Source organism: Grampus griseus (genome assembly GCF_964374135.1).
Source record: "Grampus griseus genome assembly, chromosome: 2".
In the NCBI taxonomy this organism is placed as follows: Eukaryota; Metazoa; Chordata; class Mammalia; order Artiodactyla; family Delphinidae; genus Grampus; species Grampus griseus.
The window spans coordinates 46619217-46640458 of record NC_139018.1 but is presented as its reverse complement, the minus strand read 5'-3'; the positions used below and the strand labels follow the sequence as shown (position 1 = coordinate 46640458).

General features: G+C 38.5%; 1 protein-coding gene across 1 annotated transcript in view; it reads right to left on the bottom strand.

Annotated features, from left to right (window-relative positions):
• Positions 1–21242, bottom strand: part of LOC309819227 (uncharacterized protein) — a gene marked incomplete at its 5' end in the record, with an annotated part of 243055 nt that overhangs the window by 84118 nt on the left and 137695 nt on the right. Inside the window, one exon of the mRNA XM_082649367.1 lies at positions 2774–2839. Coding sequence (XP_082505493.1) covers positions 2774–2839 — 66 coding nt within the window. The remainder of the gene's footprint in view (positions 1–2773; positions 2840–21242) is intronic.

Here is a 21242-nt window from a genome sequence, read left to right as displayed (position 1 = left end):
ATGTGGATACCACATATATTCACTAAATAGGAATGAATCTACCAAATACCTATTAGTAACCAGCCATAAAATATCTGCTGTGATGTCTTTAATCTGGAAGTGCTTATAGCTTTATGAAACATTAATTCAGACATTATTTTTAATAAATATATTTTGAAGATATGCTACGGGCCAGGCATTATACTAGGCCCTGATGGTATAATTCCAAACAAAACAATCTCTCTGCCTTCATAGGACTAGGAATTCTGCAGGTTGTAAGCAAAAAAAATTCTTTTTCAATTTTGCCTCCATAAAAATAACCACAAAATAACATCTTTTTTAAAGAAAGAGAAAGCCACCAATCAGGTGACTCTGAAAGTCACCTATAACTCTCATGCTTAGAAATTCTCAATTTTGTTTCTTCAAAATGGAGACATTACTTATAGCTTTATACATGAGGTTTTCATGACACCAGAGAGATGATCCATAGGAAGAAGTCCTCACTCTTCAAACAAAGAAGTGGAACAAAACAAACAAACAAACAAAACTTTATCATTCACATTTTCCTGTAGTGTAAATGACATCATCTTTAAAATTCAATCCTCCCTTACCCCTCACCTGTCTCTACTCCCCATTATGTTCCTTTGATAAATCATCCCTGGGAATGAGTTTTTTCTTTCTCAATTGTCAGCAGCATTCCTGCTGTGTCTGGGCATCAACCTCCTCATCGGTATTTCATTAATTTTATGCACTTGACCTAACTAAGAAGCCAGATTGTACTTTGAATGTATTTCAGTTAACAATTAAAATTAAATACAACTCTAACCAGAGAAGCATAAGAATCATGTTTCTATACCATTAAAGCCAAAGTTTCTCATTAGCATTAATGGAAATTCAGATTTTTCTTCAAATAGGAAGCAGAACAAGAAGTCCTAGGATGATAACAGTAAAGACCACAGTGCAAACTGAAGAGAGGTTGAAGACTGAATTCATACAAAGAAAGGCCTGCAGGATCTGAGCTGGGCCTGCAGAGAATTCTAAAGGGAAAGCTTTTAATCATCCTGGCTCCCTATCACCACTACTTTGGAAGTTGGCATCACTGCTCAGACCAGAGTACCTTTGAGTGAGAGGAAGAAAAGGAATAAAGTTTAGGAGTCAAGATGGCAGATTAGGAGGACACGGAGTTTGCATCTCCTCACAACTAGGGCACCTACCAGGCACTGGCGGGGGACTACAGACACCTAAGGGGATGGGAGGAACCCCCGAGTGACTGGGTAAGACGTGGGGGGAAGGGAGGCGGGAAGAGAAGTGGAGGCAGGACGGGACTGGGGCCCCTGAGGGGTCTACTGGAGGAGGGGAGGAGTTCCCACACCCTGAGGGACCCACCCACAGTTAGGGGATCAACAGGACAGGGTTGAGAGCGGAGAGCGGAGGATTGAACAGGAACGTGGCCAGCGTTTCCATTGCCTGCTTGGACCCCAGAGAGCCTGCTGAGGTTCTGGGCCTGATCCTCCACCCTCTGAGGCTTCCTCCAGCTGTGCTGAGCCTAAGCCCCACCCCTGAACTCCCACCCAGGGCCTTACCTCCCAGGCCCCCTCCAGCTGTGCTGCCTTTTCCAGCCACAGGGACCCTGAGCCTAGGCCCTTCCTCACCCTAAACCCCACCCTGCCTAAGCCCTGCACCCCCCCCACTAAGTTCCAACCCCACAGCCAGGCTTTTTCTGGCCTTTTTTTTTTTAGGCTGTTAGTTCTGTTTTACCTTGTTGTTATTGTTTCACTTACATTTTTATTTTTTCTAATAATTTTTTTATTTTTCTAATTTTATTTTATTTTCTATACTTTGTTATTGTTCTGCTACTTTTCGCTTGTTCCCCACCTCCACCCCCTTTTTTTTCTGTTGTGGTTCTGTTTTAACTTGTAGTTGTTTCACTTATATTTTTATTTTTCCTAATATATTTTTTATTTTTCTAATTTTATTTTATTTTTTATTCTTTGTTATTGTACTGACCCTTTTTTTTTCTTTTCTTTTCTTTTGCTGTGCCATGCAGCTTGTGGGATCTTGGTTCCCAGGCCGGGGGTCAGGCCTGAGCTCCTGTGGTGGGAGTGCCGAGTCCAAACTGCTGAACTAACAGAGAACCTCAGACCCCAGGAAATATTCATCGGAGTGAGGTCTCCCAGAGGTCCTCATCTTGGCACCAAGACCTGGCTCTACCCAACTGCCTGCAAACTCCAGTCCTGGACACCTCAGGCCAAACAACCAGTAAGATAGGAACACAGCCCCGCCCATCAAAAAAAAAAAAAATGAAATGACAAAAAAATATGTTACAGACAAGGGAGCAAGGTAAAAATGTACAAGACCAAATAAATGAAGAGGAAATAGGCAACCTACCTGAAAAAGAAATCAGAGTAATGATAGTAAAGATGATCCAAAATCTCGGAAATAGAATGGAGGCACAGAACAAGAAAATACAAGAAATGTTTAACAAAGACCTAGAAGAACTAAAGAACAAACAGTGATGAACAGCACAATAACTGAAATGAAAAATACACTAGAAGGAATCAACAGCAGAATAACTGAGGCAAAAGACCAAATAAGTGAGCTGGAAGACAGAATGGTGGAAATAACTGCCAAGCAGTAGAATAAAGAAAAAAGAATGAAAAGAACTAAAGACAGTCTCAGAGACTTCTGGGACAACACTAAATGCACCAACATTCAAATTTTAGGGGTCCAAGAAGAATAAGAGAAAGAAAAGAGTCTGAGAAAATATTTGAAGAGATTATAATCAAAAACTTACCTAACATGGGAAAGGAAATAGCCACCCAAGTCCAGGAAGCGTGGAGAGTCCCATACAGGATAAACCCTAGGAGAAACACAGCAAAACACATATTAATCAAACTAAAAAAAATTAAATTCAAAGAAAAAATATTAAAAGCAGCAAGCAAAAAGCAACAAATAACATACAAGGGAATCCCCATTAGGTTATCAGCTGATTTTTCAGCAGAAACTCTGCAGGCCAGAAGGGAGTGGCAGGATATATTTAAAGTGATGAAGGGGAAAAACCTACAACCAAAATTACTCTACCCACCCAGCAAGGATCTCATTCAGATTCGATGGAGAAATCAAAAGCTTTACAGACAAGCAAAAGCTAAGAGAATTCAGCATAACCAAACGAGGTTTACAACAAATGCTAAAGGAACTTCTCTAGGTGGGAAACACAAAAGAAGAAAAAGACCCACAAAAACAAACCCAAATCAGTTAAGAAAATGGTAATAGGAACCTTGAATGTTAATGGATTAAATGCTCCAACCAAAAGACACAGACTAGCTGAATGGATACAAAAACAAGACCTGTATATATGCTGTCTACAAGAGACCCAATTAACACCTGGGACACATACAGACTGAAAGGGAGGGGATGGAAAAAGATACTCGATGCAAATGGAAATCACAAGAGAGCTGGAATAGCAATACTCATATCAGATAAAATAGACTTTAAAATAAATACTGTTACAAGAGATAAGGAAGGACACTACATAATGGTCAAGGGATCAATCCAAGAAGAAAACATAACAATTATAAAATTTATGCACCCAACATAGGAGCACCTCAATACATAAGGCAAATGCTAACAGCCATAAAAGGGAAAATCTACAGTAACACAGTAAGTGTTAACTTTAACACCTCACTTACACCAATGGACAGATCATCCAAACAGAAAATAAAGAAACACAAGCTTTAAATGACACAATAGACCAGATAGATTTAATTGATATTTATAGGACATTCCACCTGAGAGTGGAAGAATATACTTTCTTCTCAAGTGCACACAGAACATTCTCCAGGATAGATCACATCTTGGGTCACAAAATAAGCCTCGGAAAATTTTTAAAAATTGAAATCATATCAAGTATCTTTTCCAACAACAACACTATGAGATTAGAAATCAATTACAGGAAAAAAGCTGTAAAAAAACACAAACTCATGGAGGCTAAACAGTGTGCTTCTAAATAACCAAGAGATCACTGAAGAAATCAAAGAGAAAATTAAAAAACACCTAGAAACAAATGACAACAAAAACATGATGACCCAAAACCTATGGGAGGCAACAAAAGCAGTTCTAAGAGGGAAGTTTATAGCAATTCAATCTTACCTGAAGAAACAAGAAAAATCTCAAATAAACAATCTAACCTTATACCTAAAGCAACTAGAAAAAGAAGAACAAAGAAAAGCCAAAGTCAGTAGAAGGAAAGAAGTCATAAAGATCAGAGCAGAAGTAAATGCAATAGAAATGAAGAACACAACAGCAAAGATCAATAAAACTAAAAGTTGGTTCTTTGAGAAGATAAATATAATTGATAAACCTTTAGCCAGACTCATCAAGAAAAAAGGGAGAGGACTCAAATCAGTAAAATTAGAAATGAAAAAGGAGAAATTACAACAGACACCACAGAAATACAAAGGATCATAAGACTACTACAAGCAACTCTATGCCAATAAAATGGACAACCTGGAAGAAACGGACAAATTCTTGGAAAGGTACAACTTTCTAAGACTGAACCAAGAAGAATTAGAAAATGTAAATAGAGCAATCACAAGTAATGACATTGAAACAGTAATTAAAAATCTTCCAACAAGCAAAAGTCCAGGACCAAATGGCTTCACAGGTGAATTCCATCAAACATTTAGAGAAGAGCTAACACCTATCCTTCTCAAATTCTTCCAAAAAATTGCAGAGGGAGGAACACTCCCATACTCCTTCAACGAGACCACCATCATCCTGATCCCAAAACCAGACAAATATATCACAAAAAAAGAAAATTACAGACCAATATCACTGATGAACATAGACACAAAAATCCTCAACAAAATACTAGCAAACAGAATCCAATAACACATTAAAAAGATCATACACCATGATTTATCCCAGGGATACAAGGATTCTTCAATATATGCAAATCAATCAATGTGACATATTAACAAAATAAAGAATAAAAACCATATGATCATCTCAATAGATGCAGAAAAAGCTATCAACAAAATTCACCACCCATTTTTGATAAAAACTCTCCAGAAAGTGGGCATAGAGGGAACCTACCTCAACATAATAAGGGCCATATGTGACAAACCCACAGCAAACATCATTCTCAATGGTGAAAAACTGAAAGCATTTCCTCTAAGATCAGGAACAAGACAAGGATGTCCACTCTCAACATAGTATTGGAAGTCCTAGACACAGTCCTAGACACACACCTATGGTCACCTAATCTATGACAGAGGAGGCAAGAATATACAATGGAGAAAAGACAGCCTCTTCAATAAGTGGTGCTGGGAAAACTGGACAACTACAAGTAAAAGAATGAAATTAAAACACTACCTAACACCATACACAAAAATAAACTCAAAATGGATTAAAGACCTAAATGTAAGACCAGACACTATAAAACTCTTAGAGGAAAACATAGGAAAAACACTCTTTGACAAAAACCACAGCAAGATCTTTTTTGACCCACCTCCTAGAGTAATGAAAATAAAAACAAAATAAGCAAATAGGACCTAATGAAACTTAAAAGCTTTTGCACAGCAAAGGAAACCATAAACAAGACGAAAAGACAACCCTCAGAATGGGACAAAATATTTGCAAACAAAGCAACTGACAAAGGATTAATCTCCAAAATATACAAGCAGTTCACGCATCTCAATATTAAAAAAACAAACAACCCAATCAAAAAATGGGGAATACCTAAATAGACAATTCACCAAAGAAGACATACAGATGGCCAGGAGGCACATGAAAAGATGCTCAATATCACTAATTATTAGAGAAATGCAAATCAATACTACAATGAGGTATCACCTCACACCGGTCAGAATGGCCACCATCAAAAAAAATCTACAACAATAAATGCTGGAGAGGGTGTGGAGAAAAGGGAACCCTCTTGCACTGTTGGTGGGAATGTAAATTGATACAGCCACTATGGAGAACAGTACGGAGGTTCCTTAAAAAACTAAAATAGAACTACCATATGACCCAGTGATTCCACTACTGGGCATATACCCTGAGAAAACCATAATTCAAAAAGACACATGTACCCAATGTTCATTGCAGCTCTATTTACAATAGCCAGGTCATGGAAACAACCTAAATGTCCATCAACAGATAAATGGATAAAGATGATATGGTACATATATACAATGGAATATTACTCAGCCATAAAAAGGAACTAAATTGGGTCATTTGTAGAGATGTGGATGGACCTAGAGTCTGTCGTACAGAGTGAAGTAAGTCAGAAAGAGAAAAACAAATATCATATATTAATGCATGTATGTGGAATCTAGAAAAACAGTACAGATGAACCTATTTCCAGGGCAGGAATAGAGACACAGATATTGGACATGTGGACACAGTGGGGAAGGAGAGGGTGGGATGAATTGGGAGATTGGGATTGACATATATACACTACCATGTGTAAAATAGATAGCAAATGGGAAGCTGCTGTATAGCACAGGGAGTTCAGCTCAGTGCTCTGTGTTGACCTAGATGGGTGGGATGGGTGGGTGGGTGGGGAGGCCCAAGAGGGAGGGGATATATGTATACATATAGCTGATTCACTTCACTGTACAGCAGAATCTAACACAACATTGTAAAGCAATTATACTCCAATAAAAAAAAAGTAATAAAGTTTATTTTGTAACTGAAGATTAGAAATAGCTTTTCAATCATCTCCTTTCCCAAGTCACATATAAATCATTCAACTGTGTATCCCAATTGCTTTGCCAGGATTTAACTTAGTTCAAACAACTAAGTGTAAACACCAATTGAGATGGAAAAAAAATCTTTTCTCTCATAAAAATCAACTTAGTCTGCTGGTCTAACTGTCTGAATTTGTTGCTTTTCTCACTACAGGATGTTCAGCGATTGAGAACTTAATAAAAGCACGACTCTCAATCTCAGCACCCATAAGAAAAGAAGTGGGGTGGGTAGACGCCCACACTCTTTGGCATCCTGCTCCCACCTGATGACCTGAACACAGAGTCCAGCAGTACTGGTCCTCTCCTGCCCACGCGGTTGGGGTGGGGGATCTGAGGAGCCTGGGCTAGGGTTCTAGACTAGCATTTTCCCCTCAACTCTGGGGTACGCAACACTTCACACTCCAAAGGGGGTTTTGTTGTTGTTGGCATCATCTTCCTCTCATTTTCTGTCGATAAAGCATCTCTAAACTGGTGAATGGAAGTGAGCTTCCATTTCCTTCTGTTAGACTCTCGTAAGAGATTTGGCGACAGGGCTGGATTCTTGCTAATCTCAGATGGGCCTGCTCTTTGAACTGTGTCGGTGGCCCCAAATGAGCTAGAAAGATAAATAGGTAGTTGCTCCACTCCCCCTTTCAAGTATTCAGTATGATATAATACCGCAGTGGATAGCAGAGACTCTGGCTCCCTGGACAATGGTGGAGATGTGTTCTGGGGATTTTGGAATGCTGGCTCCCTAGCCAAGGAGCACAAGAATTCAGGAATGTGGTGGCTGTTCTTAGTGGCTCATGCATTTAAGCATCAGGCCTGCTTGTCCCTATATCAACTCTAAAACTACTGTAGTTGCCTAAGTCTGGAAATTAAAGAACTTTGTGCATTTCTGTATGTGTCCGATTATATTGGTTCCTTTTCTAACCACTAGACAAAGCATTTCTTCAAAACAAATTGCCAGCCTTTGGTTTGTCTAGTGGTTGAACTTCAGGGATGAAAGCTGTGTCCATTCATTTCCTTCCTTATCCAACAAATATTTACTAAACATCTTCTACGCACCAGGTGCTAATGAAGAGATTCCAAAAGCTAGATAGAGCCCTAAGAAGTCACTTCTTTAGAAGGGCCCCCCAAAAATGTTTGCTGTTTTAAATCTTTACAAGAAAATCCACAATCTCTTGAAAAACTGCTCTGGAAGTGAATCCCCAAAAGACTGAGAAATTCTTTCTATGGTCCCAAATTGTTCTTGATGCAAGAACAGTTACCTCCTTGGCTTGAGTGAAGATGGAGAATGAGCTTCAGCACAATTTGTAGGACAATCCTCTGTTTACTTGTTGCCATTGAATTACCAATTCTCCTTCTTATCTAGGTAAAAAAAGTCTGTAATACTTCCGTCTTTACTTTTGAGACCATTCTCTTATTCCTTTAATCAGATTAGCTCTTCTTATTCAACAAATATTAACAGAGTGGTCAGGGAAAGCTTCAGAGAAGAGGAATAATTGCATCCTTAAAGGAGAGGTAGAATTTAGGTAGACTGACAGGACAGGGGATGGCACAGTAGGAGAGAGAGTAGCATAAGCAGAGGCATGGAAATAGGACAAATTAGTAAATTGGGTGAAGGTGGGGTAAGGTGCTGAATGGAAGGAGACAGGTGAGAACTCTGCAATAATCCAATTCCTCCCCAGAGGCTATTCATTTCTTCCAAGATCTTGGAGTTTCCTTTTGTCAAGGATCTTTTAATTATAATCAATAGATATCTACATTTTTGCTCAAGCAAAAAAGGAGATTTTTATAAAGAAGCAGGAGTTTTCAGTGAACCTAAAAGCAGGAGGTCCTCATAAGAAACAAAGAGTGGGAAATGGCTCTTCTCCACACCCACCCCTGCCACCCTCACCACCCCCCCCACACACACCTCCGCTTCTCCCTGCCCATCTGACTCATCCTTCTCTCTTACAGTTGTTTCTCAGTTTCTCTATACATTTGGTTGCCCCAACAGTTCCTGATCGTACAAACCTCTCGTCCCGGGAGGGAGTAGGTAGCATCAACATAACCCAATTCCAATCATCAGGACAGATCATTCAGTTGGCACAGATGAGGTCAGATCTCCGGCCCCAGTCCATCAACCATGGCCGGGCAGGGTTAGGTAATGCAAAAGCGGCTCTACGACCCAGCTGTGGGTGCGTGGGCTCATTTTCAGAGAACACGTGACTGTGGCAACAGACACTAGGTGGAAACATGCATGTGTGAATTTTCCTGAAAAGGGGACTGAAGAGGATACACCCTTTCAAAGAAATGTTCCAATCGCCTTGGCAAAGCATCTGGGTGGGCAGAATGCCTCGTGTGAGGCTCAGTAAAGGAGAAACCGAGCATCAGTGCCAAGGGTGTGAGTCGCCCCAAGCCATAAGGAACAATGGAAGAAGCTGCAGCTGCTCTTCTAGAGAAGCACACTTACAGAACATCGGTTGCTGCTGCCTCTTTTCAAATGCCAGATGGGCTATCATTTTGAAGACAGATGCATCTCCAGGAGAAAGAACCAGACCAGAGATGGGACAGCCTAGATATGGTGTGATGGCCTTAGAGTTAGTGAATTCTCTATTAGGGAAGGGATTGCAAAATCATGGAAACACCATTTATGTGATGTTCATGGAGATAATTTAAGCACCCAATGGAGGATTAATTAGATGATCTATATTTACATGGAGACCTGCAATTAGGTGGCCTCCCAACCCTCAAATTGTATGATTGCTCTAATCTGCTGAGTCCTATCTTAGAATACACAATAAAGAATTTTTCAACAACAGGCCCTGAAGAAGAGGTCTTAATATTGAGAGGCAGGGAATCTGGGCAACACATGTTGTTTCAACATTTCTCAAACTTGTTTGCATGGAACTCTAGTGCACATGGGATGTTTACATGTATTTTACAAAAACAGGGCTTCCATGTCAAATAAAATGCTAGTTTAAATAAAGCAAAACAAGCTTATTTACTGCAGGATATCTCAGAGTCTTTAATAAGTTAAGGTTTTATGAATCTCCAACAGGTGAGATATATTAAACAATGTTTCCCAAGCCTATCTGACCACATGAGGACTTAACAACATCACCTAGTCCATTAAGTTTCATGAAACAGAATTTGAGACATGCTGGCCTAGCTCTGTTGCCACGCTTCTTCACTTTTTTTGAGTCACACACCCTTTTGAGAACCAAACAAAAGCTACTGACCACTCCCCTCACCAACAATGAAAAATGCATACATGCACACCAAATTTTGCACATAACTTCAGGGGGTCATAGAATATGCTGACTTGTCCATGGAATTTTCAGGTTTTCCTGGAAATTTTCAGGTGATAAATCCCTATCCTAGATAACCTAATTTTCTAAATAATTTTCTCTTAATTCATACATCCCCCAAAGACTCATAAGGTAGAGGCACAAATATTCCTTATTGCATTGCATGTGTGAGTTTTACACAGTTCTCCTGGATATACCTTAGTGCCATCCTTTGGTTTGTACCATCTAAAAGAAGGCAGGACTCCTGCTGCCTTTGATTATCTTCCCTCAGTTGGACTCTCAGTCAATTTTAAGGTTCTTTCCAGAACAAGTCCTATTTAACTTGATTAATGAAGAGATAGTTGAAAGCTGTTTCACATTATTTTAAAGGTAAATTGAAGTTTTTTTCTAACAAAAAAGTCTAAAAAACTAAATGTGAGTATTGTTCTTATTTCACTATACACATCTTCAGGAAATTTCAATGCTTATGAAGACATGATCTTGGAGGAGGAGAAGCCCCTCCTTGATTTTTTACAAAAGGGTGCTTCATAATCCCAGCCCTGGCATCACTAGGAAAATTAAATACTTTGGGACAGGTATAAGATGAACAAGGGAAAATGCAAAGGTCAAACAGTTCAGATTAAATGAGCTATCTACATTATCATTAAATAGCACAGGTAAAAAGAATAAGCTTATCATTTTAATTACTTCAGTCCTTAAAAAAGAGTTTTAAAATGGGCATTTAAAAGCTAACTCCAGAGCATGCATGTGGAAACCAGATATATTACTTCTTGTGCATCTGTCATTAATTTTATAATTGAACTTTATGAATATCCCAGTTGAAAAACAAATGGTTTGTATCAATGGAAATGATTTAGTTTTTATTTTTATCAAAGTTAATACATGTTAATAATTCTTTTTCAGAGTAATAGCTGTTTGCACATTATGAGCACGTCTCACGTTTTCCTTATAAGGATATCCGATGGAAAATTTTTTTGTCCTTGGCCCTCTTATAGTCAGTATATTTCCGTTCATACAAGAAGAAAGTAGATATTTGAAGTCTATGTAGAGATGTCTGTTTGACTAACAGATGTCTATGCTGGAGTAAGCAGGAAGTCTTACAGTTCCCTCCCAACACGAAGGCCCACTCATGATAAAAGAGAAGACCAAACATCTTGGGAATATAAAAAGCAATTTCAGTTCCAACAAACATCTGTCCTAAGCCAGCCAGGAAGGTAGGAATGAGAAAATCCATAGTACCTCATACTTAAACACATTTTTCTTTCTTTTACCCCTCTCCTACCCTTTCAACAACCATCCTCAAATTACTGAAAAACAGCCCAAACACTGTTTTATTTGCTCCACCACCAATATTTTAATCTGGAATGCTTAAAAGGCAGTCTCTCGCTATAAGAAAGCAAGTTTCCTCAGCAAGAGATGAACTCTGGGAGCTGGAGACGAATCTAAAACCCAGTTTAGTCTTACACAATGTTTTATGTCAATTATAACTCAATAAAGCTAGAAGAAAAAGCAAATTCAAATTCAGTCTAGTCATTGATATTTACTGATGACCACTGTATGCCATTCACTATTCTAGGCACTGTGGATACAGACACGTGCATGGTGGGCACCCCGTATTAGTAGAGACAGACAACAAACATGTAACGAAAGAGGTAAGCAAGTTAATTATAGAAAGTGATTTTAAAAATAGGGTGATACGACAGAAAATGACTGGTGGAAGATGGGGAGGCTAATTTAGAGTGAGTGATATGTGAAGGTGATATGTGAACAAAGGCAAGAATGCCAAGGAACAGCCGCCTTCTGTAGATCTAGGTCAGAGTGTTTCAGAAAGAGAAAATAGCAAGTACCAAGGACCTGACATAGAAACAAGCTCAGTTTGTTCAAACAACTGAAAGAATGCCCAAGTGGCTGGACTACAGTGAACAAGGGGAAAGTGAAAGGAGATGAGTCAAGAAGGCCCAGGCTTTCCATCATTAAGGAAAAAGACAACTCTGGTCCCAAATATAGTCAAATGATATGCCAAACCATTAGCTGAGGTATAAATTTCATTTTTATCTCTGAGAAAGAATGCAAGACTACAATAGTGAGCTTCTAAGTAAATGTTCTGGAAAGGGACTTCTTCATAATAAAGTGCAGACGAGAACAATCTCCATCGGCAGGTACTGTCTTCCTTTGGAAGGGTAAGGATTGCCCAGAAAGTGGTTTCCTACATTTCTTTTCTCAGGTAGCAAATGCCCATTCATCCATCACCTTCTTTGCACCCTAGAATCTGGGTGTTCCATATCACCAGAGTGATAAGGAGAACCAAGCTCTGTCCTTGAAGGATTGTTCTGGAAGTCTGCCAGACCACTGGATCATTTCCCAGTGTTCTACAGAATGATCACTTTGTTTCCAGGTACAGTCAACACGGATTATTATCGAAGGGCCAGTTCCTAAATGAATTAATGAATTCTGACACCATACTTCAGGTTACTGTCTTTTGCTAACCTTCTGCAGCCTCTGAAAAATTGGAATGAGATAAAATCTGCTATTCCCCTCCGCTGTATTAGATCAGGCTCTATTCCCACCCCAAGTGGCAGTTGTCAGAGTGAAGAAAAAGTACCAGGTGAGTAAAGAATGAAGGAGATTTTCACCAAAGAAATGTCTATAGTTTCAGCAGAACATACATATTTATATAGAAACATAAGTAAAGGCAGGGGATCTGTGCAACATAGTCTAGTTCAATAGTCTAGTTTGAAGATATATTTATATATAATATAAACATACAGAAATTGTATTATATATTTAAGACATATAATTGTGTGTGTGTATACACACACACACACACACACCTCTTCCCATAAAACAAAATGAAAGTTGTGCAATAAGAGGACCCTGAAAATGTTTTTTTCCAGAGTAAGTGTATAAAAGTCCAGCTTTCTTTATCCAATTAGTGAGGGGGTGGTTTTCTCAACTCCTTATTTTTGCATTTCATTACTTGTTTATAAATCAGACTCATTTTCATTCTTAAACTCTCTTCATATAAAACTCTCTTCAACTTGCCTGCTGCTGTTTCTGTTCCATTGCTTGTTTGCATCTGTGTTATTCATTTTAGGTAAACAACATTTAGACAGCAATAACCGTATCTGTTTAACACAGTTGTATTATCGAATACTTTCAGAAATTAGTTTAACTGCTTTCATGTTGAAGACCCTTTTCCTATTCTGAGGTAGCCCAAAATACTATTCTGACATTTGGTTTATTCAGGATAAAGAAACCAAGTTGATTATCTTTGGGACAGAGTTTAATGATTACATATCACCCTAGTTGTTTACTTTTTCTTTCATTGATTAAATGTTATTTATAAATGGAATAATTAAAGCCCAGAAAATAACTTTCCCCTAGATTGGCTATTAGCAGACACAAACCTGTAAGAATATAAGTTTCATGTTCTTCCAATTCACTCTTTGTCATTAGATTTGCTCTTTTCTTCAAAAGGGGGCAATAAAATAGCAGGCTCTAACTCAATTCCTATGACTTGACTATTGCTTTAGATCTTGCATTACTTCACAAGCCTCTCTTTTTTAAAAACTCAGTATCTTTAAGGATATTTTGATACCCTGTGACTGATTCATCAGTCAGATAGAGAAGTATTTGATGAGTTACATAATGGGAATTAGTACTACCTGAATGCCAGCCATTAGAAAGACTAAACCACTAGATTACAATCAAGACTGCCAACTGTTGATTGACCCACTACCCAGATATTGGTTCTGGAACAGCTAACTTGCTATTGAAGGCCTGTAACTAGCAACTAGTAATGTTTCTTGAGATAATTAAGTTCACAGTTAATTGGCCCCTCATTATCTTTTAAGCAAATGGATGAGTTTCTCAGTTACCAGGTTTTCCTTGAATTAGAATTAGAATTACTCTTTTAATGTCCTAAAACAAAGTTCCCTTAATACTTTTAATAAATTGTACATCAAAGTCATTTTACAAAATAGCCTCTTTAGACCTTTGCTCTGAATAAATAATATACAAATAATAGTAATTAATGTGAGTAAAGTTAAAAAAAACACAAAAAAACAGCACTGGCCATGAGCAGAACTACCACGCACCAGCATATATAGGAAGACACCACATTTGTACATTACTATTTCAGCTAACCTACATCAGTAAATCCAAAGAGCTAGTTACCATGTACCTTTCCAACTGAAAAAGGCAAAAGACGACTGGCTGCCACGTGATTTTTACAAAGAAATTGTAAACAGGTTACTCACTATGGACCATGTACATAAGATCTACACATGAATGCCCCAGGAATGGATTTGGCCCAAAGTCTCCTTCAGCTAAAAAGCTTCAGGCATCACAATATTCCCACATGTCCACTGAAACAGATGACAGCTTTTACCCTGAAGGTTGTTTTATACTAAGAATAAGATTGGGCAATGGGCAGCTCAGGCAACCATCCAAAGGAGTTCCTGTGGCTTATACATATGTATAATGCATATAAAAGAGGTATACTACTGTTCTTTGAAAACCATAAATGATGTGCTAAAGAAGTCTAGAACTACATTGTATCACTCTCCATGTCAAAACACATGCAAATACACACACACACACACACACACACACACACACACACAAATACACACACACAAATATACACATGTCCCCAAAGTCAAGAAATATCTCATCAAGGTTGGTGAGATATTTGTTATAAACAACAGAGTGATAGTTTCTTTATCAAGGTGAGTTCTCTTTGCTCTGGCTGAGGCTCACTAAAATGGAGATTAAAGTCGCCTACTGCTTTAGGGAGAGAGCTCTGAGTGAGGGGCCAGAATAAGAAAGAGAACATGGAGAGGGACTGCATTCAGCCTGTTCTGTCTTTGGCATTAGGGGAGAATGATGAAGAGAATCCTTGAGGTCTCTATTTTGTCTATCTTACCTCAATAGAGTAGAAAACCTAAGAAGAATTTAGGCAAAATTTCCAGCTAGGAATAAATAACACCCATTTGCTTGGAGTGGCCTGTGTCTTATCTTCCTGAGAACTTCAGACAGGGCAGCAGTAAGGAACTGAGAAGGATCTGGGGACACAGTTAACAGTGTGCCTACTCATACATCCATCCACCCATTCAGTCATCCATTCGCCCAATGTCAATTAAGGTCCTACTATATGTAGGATATCATATTAAGAAGAGAGAAAGATGGCTTAGATAAGAATTTTGTTATCAAAAATAGAAGTAAATACGGAGAATTACTAATTATAAATACAAAAATAATAATGATAAATGCCAAAGAGAAAGGTACAAATTAAAATACTATGGGAGTACTTAAGAAAGGGGGATAGCTTGCAGTTTAGGAACAGGAAAAGACCAAAGATGACATTATAGAGAAGACTGCATTTGGACAGACCTTGAAGCTAGCAGAGATGGTGGTTTTAAACACACACACACACACATACACATTGAGTCCCCAAGATGGCAGAGTAGTAAGGCCCTGAGCTCACTTCCTCTCACAGGCACAACAAAATTACAACTATTTACAGGACAATTATCAATAAAAAAGACCGGAATCCACCAGCAAAGATCTACTACAACTAATGATGTAAAGAAGGAACCACAATGAGACAGGTAGGAGGGACACAGTTGTGGTATAGTCAAGACCCATACCCCTGAGTGGGTGACCCACAAATGGGAGAATAATTACAATTGCAGAGGTTTTCCCCAAGGAGCAAGGGGTCTGAGCCCTATATCAGGCTCCCTAGCCCTGGGGGTCCTGCACCAGGAAGACAAGCCCCTGGGATGTTTGGCTTTGAAAGCCAGTGGGGATTACTTTTGGGAGACTCAAAGGACTATGGGAAATAGAGACTCCACTCTTAAAGGGCTCACATAAAATCTCACACACTCCAGGACGCAGGGCAGCAGCAATTTGAAAGGAGCCTGGGTCAGACCTACCTGCTGATCTTGGAGAGTCTCCTGAAGAGGCAGGAGGCAACTGAAGTTCACCCTGGGGACACAGACACTGACAGCAGCCATTTTGGGGAGCTCTGTCTACCATGTGGACTCTGGTGCTGGCAAGAGCCATTTTGAAATCCTCCCTTTAGTTTATTAGCCTCAGGAACTAGCTCCCCTCCCCCACCTGTAGGCACCAATACTGAGATGCCTCAGGCCAAGCAACTAACTGGGCAGGGACACAGCCACACCTACCAGCAGACTGGCTGCCTCAAGCCCCTTGAGCTCACAGCCTCCCCTGGACATGGCTCCACCCACAAGTGCTCAGGCACCAGCCCCAGAATCCCTAGGGCTCCAGCCCCACCCACCAGTGAGCCTACTCTAGCCTCAGGACCAGCATTATCCACCAGCAGGCAGACACCAGCCCCAGACAACCACAGCTCTGGGACCCCTGGGCCCTGCAGCCAGACGCCAGGGCCTGGCTCTGTTGGCCATGGGGCAGGCACTAGCCCCAGGACATGGATTTACCCACTGGTGGGAAGGCACTAATCCTGGGATCTCTTAGACCCCCAACTCCACACAACAGCAAGAAAGCACTTGCCCCATGGCCCCCAGGGGTTCTGCAGCCACTCACCTTGTGACCTGGCCCCACCAACCAGCAGCCAGCAGCCTCCACATAAGGCAGGGCCTGGCAACGAACCAGACCAGACCCTAGCCACACCTAGCAGAGACCCTACTGTAGTCAGCCCGTCACAACTGAAGGATCCATGCAGCCCACAGCAGGGCACCCCTAGAGCATATAGCTCTGGTGACCAGAGGGGAGTGTGCCCTTGGGACACTTAGGATGTCTACTACAAAAGACCAGTTCTCCAAGGTTGGGAAATATAACCAATCTATCAGATACGTAGAAATAAAAACAGTAAGTAAGGCAAAATGAGGCAACAGAAGAATGTATTCCAAAGTAAGGAACAAGATAAAACCCCAAAAGAAGAACTAAGTGAAGTGGAGACAGACAATCTACCCAACAAAGAGTTCAAGGTAATGATCATAAAGATGACCAAAGAACTCAGGAGAAGAACGGATGAACAGAGCGAGAAGTCAGAAGTTTTTAACAAAGAGTTAGAAAATAAAAAGAACAACTAAACAGAGATGAAGAATACAATAACTGAAATGAAAAACCTACTAGAAGGAATCAATAGTAGACTAAATGATACAGGGGAAGGGATCAGTGAGCTGGAAGACAAAGTAGTAGAAATGACTGATGCTGAACAGAAAAAAGAAAAAAAATGAAATGAGGACAGTTCAAGAGACTTCTGGGACAACATCAAGTGCACTAATATTCACATTATAGGGGTTCCAGAAAGAGAAGAGAAAGAGAAATGAGCTGGGAACATATTTGAAAACATAATTGCTGAAAACCTCCCTAACCTGGGAAAGGAAACAGACATCCACGTCCAGGAAGCACACAGAGTCCCAAACAGGATCAACCCAAAGAGGACCACACCAATAAACACTGTAATTAAAATGGCAAAATTAAAGATAAAGAGACAATATTAAAAGCAGCAAGGGAAAAGTGACATAACATACAAGGGAACTCCTATAAGGCTATTAGCTGATTTTTCAGCAGAAACCCTGTGGGCAAGAAGGGAGTGGCATGATATATTTAAAGTGATGAAAGGGAAAAACCTACAACCAAGAATACTTTACCAGCAAGACTCTCATTCAGATTTTATGAAAACATCCAAAGTTTTACAGACAAACAAAAGCTAAAAGAGTTCAGCACCACTAAACTAGCTTTACAAGAATTGTTAAAGGGACTTCTCTAAGCAAAAAAGAAAAGGCCACAACTAGAAACATGAAAATTATGAAAGGAAAAAGCTCATCAGTAAAGGCAAATATACAGTAAAGGTAGTAAATCAACCATGTACTAAGTTAGTAGGAAGGTTAAAAAACAGAAGTAGTAAAATCATCTATATCCGCAATAAGCAGTTAAGGGATACATAGAAGAGACAGATGTAAAATATGATGTCAAAACCAGTAATTATGAGGGGAGGGGAATAAAAACACAAAGTTGTGAAAATGCATTTGATATTAAGAGATCAGCAACTTAAATAATCTCATATATATATAGTTTGCCATATATAAACCTCATGGTAACCACAAACCAAAAATCTATAATAGATACAGGAAAAAGAGAAATGAATCCAAACATAACACTAAAGATAGTCATCAAATCACTAGGGAAGAGAATAAAAGAAGAAAAAGGGAACAACAACAAAAAACTATAAAAACACTACAAAATGATTAACAAAATGACAATAAGTACATACATATCAATAATTACTTTAAAAATAAATGGATTAAATGCTCCAATCAAAAGACATAGAGCAGCTGAATGGATACAAAATCAAGACCCATAAATATGCTGCCTACAAGAGACTCACTTCAGTTCTAAAGACACACACACTGAAAGTGAGGGGATAGAAAAGGTATTCCATGCAAATGGAAATAAAAATAAAGCTGGGGTAGCAATACTTATATCAGACAAAATAGGCTTTACAACAATGACTGTTATAAGAGACAAAGAAGGGCACTGCATAATGATCAAGGGATCAATCCAAGAAGAAGTTGTAAATATATATGCACCCAACCTAAGACCACCTAAATACAAAAAGAAAATATTAACAGACACAAAGGGAGAAACTGACAGTAACACAATAATAGTAGGAGACTTTAACACCCTACTTACATCAATGGACAGATCATCCAGACAGAAAATCAATAAGACAACATTGGCCTTATACGACACATCAGACCAGATGAATTTCATAGATATGTATAGAGATATAGAACATTCCACCTGAAAGCATCAGAATACACATTTTTTTCAAGTGCATATGGAACATTCCCCACAATAGATCACATGCTAGGCCACAAAACAAGCTTCATTAAATTTAAGAAAACTGAAATCATATCAAGCATCTTTTCTGACTATAATGCTATGAGATTAGAAATCAACTACAAGAAGAAAACTGCAAAAAACAAAAACACATAGAGGCTAATATACTACTAAACAACCAATGGACCACTGAAGAAATCAAAGAAGAAATCAGAAAATAACTGGAGACAAATGAAAACAAAAACACAATGATCCAAAAGCTATGGGATGCAGCAAAAGCAGTTCTAAGAGAAAAGTCTATAGCAATACAAGCTTACCTCAGTAAACAAGAAAAGTCTCAAATAAACAAACTAACCTTACACCTAAAAATACTAAAAAAAGAAAAACAAGAAAAAGCCAAAGACAGTAGAAGGAAAGAAATCATAAAGATCAGAGCAGAAATAAATGAAACAAAGACTAAAAAAAAAAACAATAGAAAAGATCAATGAAACTAAGAGCTGGTTCTTTGAAAAGATAAACAAAATTGATAAACCTTTAGCCACACTCATCAAGAAATAAAGAGGGTCCAAATCAATAAAATCAGAAATGAAAAACGAGAAGTTACAACTGACACCACAGAAATACAAAGGATCATAAGAGATTACTATTACTGTTACTATTACTATTACTACTACTACTACAACTCTATGGCAATAAAATGGACAACCTAGAAGAAATGAACAAATTCCAAGAAATGTACAACTTCCCAAGACTGAAATAGGAAGAAATAGAGAATATGGACAGACCAATTACCAGTAATGAAGTTAAATCAGTAATAGAAAAAAAAAAACTCCCAACCAACAAAGTCCAGGATCAGATGGCTTCACAGGTGAGTTCTACCTAAAAGAGGAGAGTTAATATCTTTCCTTCTTAAACTAGTCCCCAAAATTGCAGAGGAAGCAACACTTCTGAACTCATTCTATGGGGCCAGCATCACCCTGATACCCAAAACAGACAAATATATCACACAAAAAAAGAAAATTATAGGCTAATATCACTGATGAATAAAGATGCAAAACTCCTCAGCAAAATATTAGCAAATCGAATCTAATGAGACATTAAAAGGATCATACACCATGATCAAGTGGGATTTATCCCAGGGATACAAGGATGGTTCAATATCTGCAAATCAATCAATGTGATATATCACATTAACAAACTGAAGAATAAAAACCATATGATCATCTCAAGAGATGCAGAAAAAGCTTTTCATAAAATTTAACATCCATTTATGATAAAAACTCTCCAGAAAGTGGGCACAAAGGGAACATACCTCAACATAATAAAGGTCATATATAACAAACTCACAGCTAACATCATACTCAATGGTGAAAAGCTGAAAGCATTTCCTCTAAGATCAGGAAAAAGACAAGGATGCCCACTCTCACCACTTTTATTCAACATGCTTTTGGAAGTCCTAGACACAGCAATCAGAGAAGAAAAAGTAATAAAAGAATTCAAATTGGGAAAGAAGTAGTAAAAGTATCACAGTTTTCAGATAACATGATCTATACATAGAAAATCCTAAAGACTCTACCAGAAAACTACTAGAGCTCATCAATGAATTAGATAAAGTTGCAGGATACAAAATTAATACACAGAAATCTGTTGCATTTCTATACACTAACAAGAAACTATCAGAAACAAATTAAGGAAATAATCCCATTTACCGTCACATCAAAAAGAATAAAATACCTAGGAATAAACCTACCTAAGGAGGTAGAAGACCTGTACTCAGAAAACTATATGACACTAATCAAAGAAACTGAAGACGACACAAACAGATGGAAAGATATACCATGTTCTTGGATTGAAAGAATTAATACTGTTAATGATCATACTACCCATGGCAATCTAAGTATTCAATGCAATCCCTATCAAAATACCAAGGGTATTTTCCATAGAACTAGAGTAAATAATTTTAAAATTTGTATGGAATCACAAGAGACTCCAAATAGCCAAAACAATCTTGGGAAAGAAGAACAGAGGAGGAATCACACCCCCTGACTTCAGATGATACTATCCATACAAAGCTAGAGTAACAAAACAGTATGGTACTGGCATAAAAACAGACACATAGATCAATGGAATAGAATAGAGAGCCCAGAAATAAACCCATGTACACTCTGACATAAATAGTAGCAATATTTTTTTGCATCTGTCTCCTAAAGCAAAGGAAATAAAAGCAAAAATAAACAAATGGGACCTAACTAAACTTAAAAACTTTTGCACGGCAAAGGAAACCACTGACAAAACAAAAAGACAAGCCTATTTGCAAATGATATGGCCAATAATGGGGTAATATCCAAAACATATAAACAGCCCATACAATTCAATATCAAAAAAAGACCCAATTTTAAAATGGGCA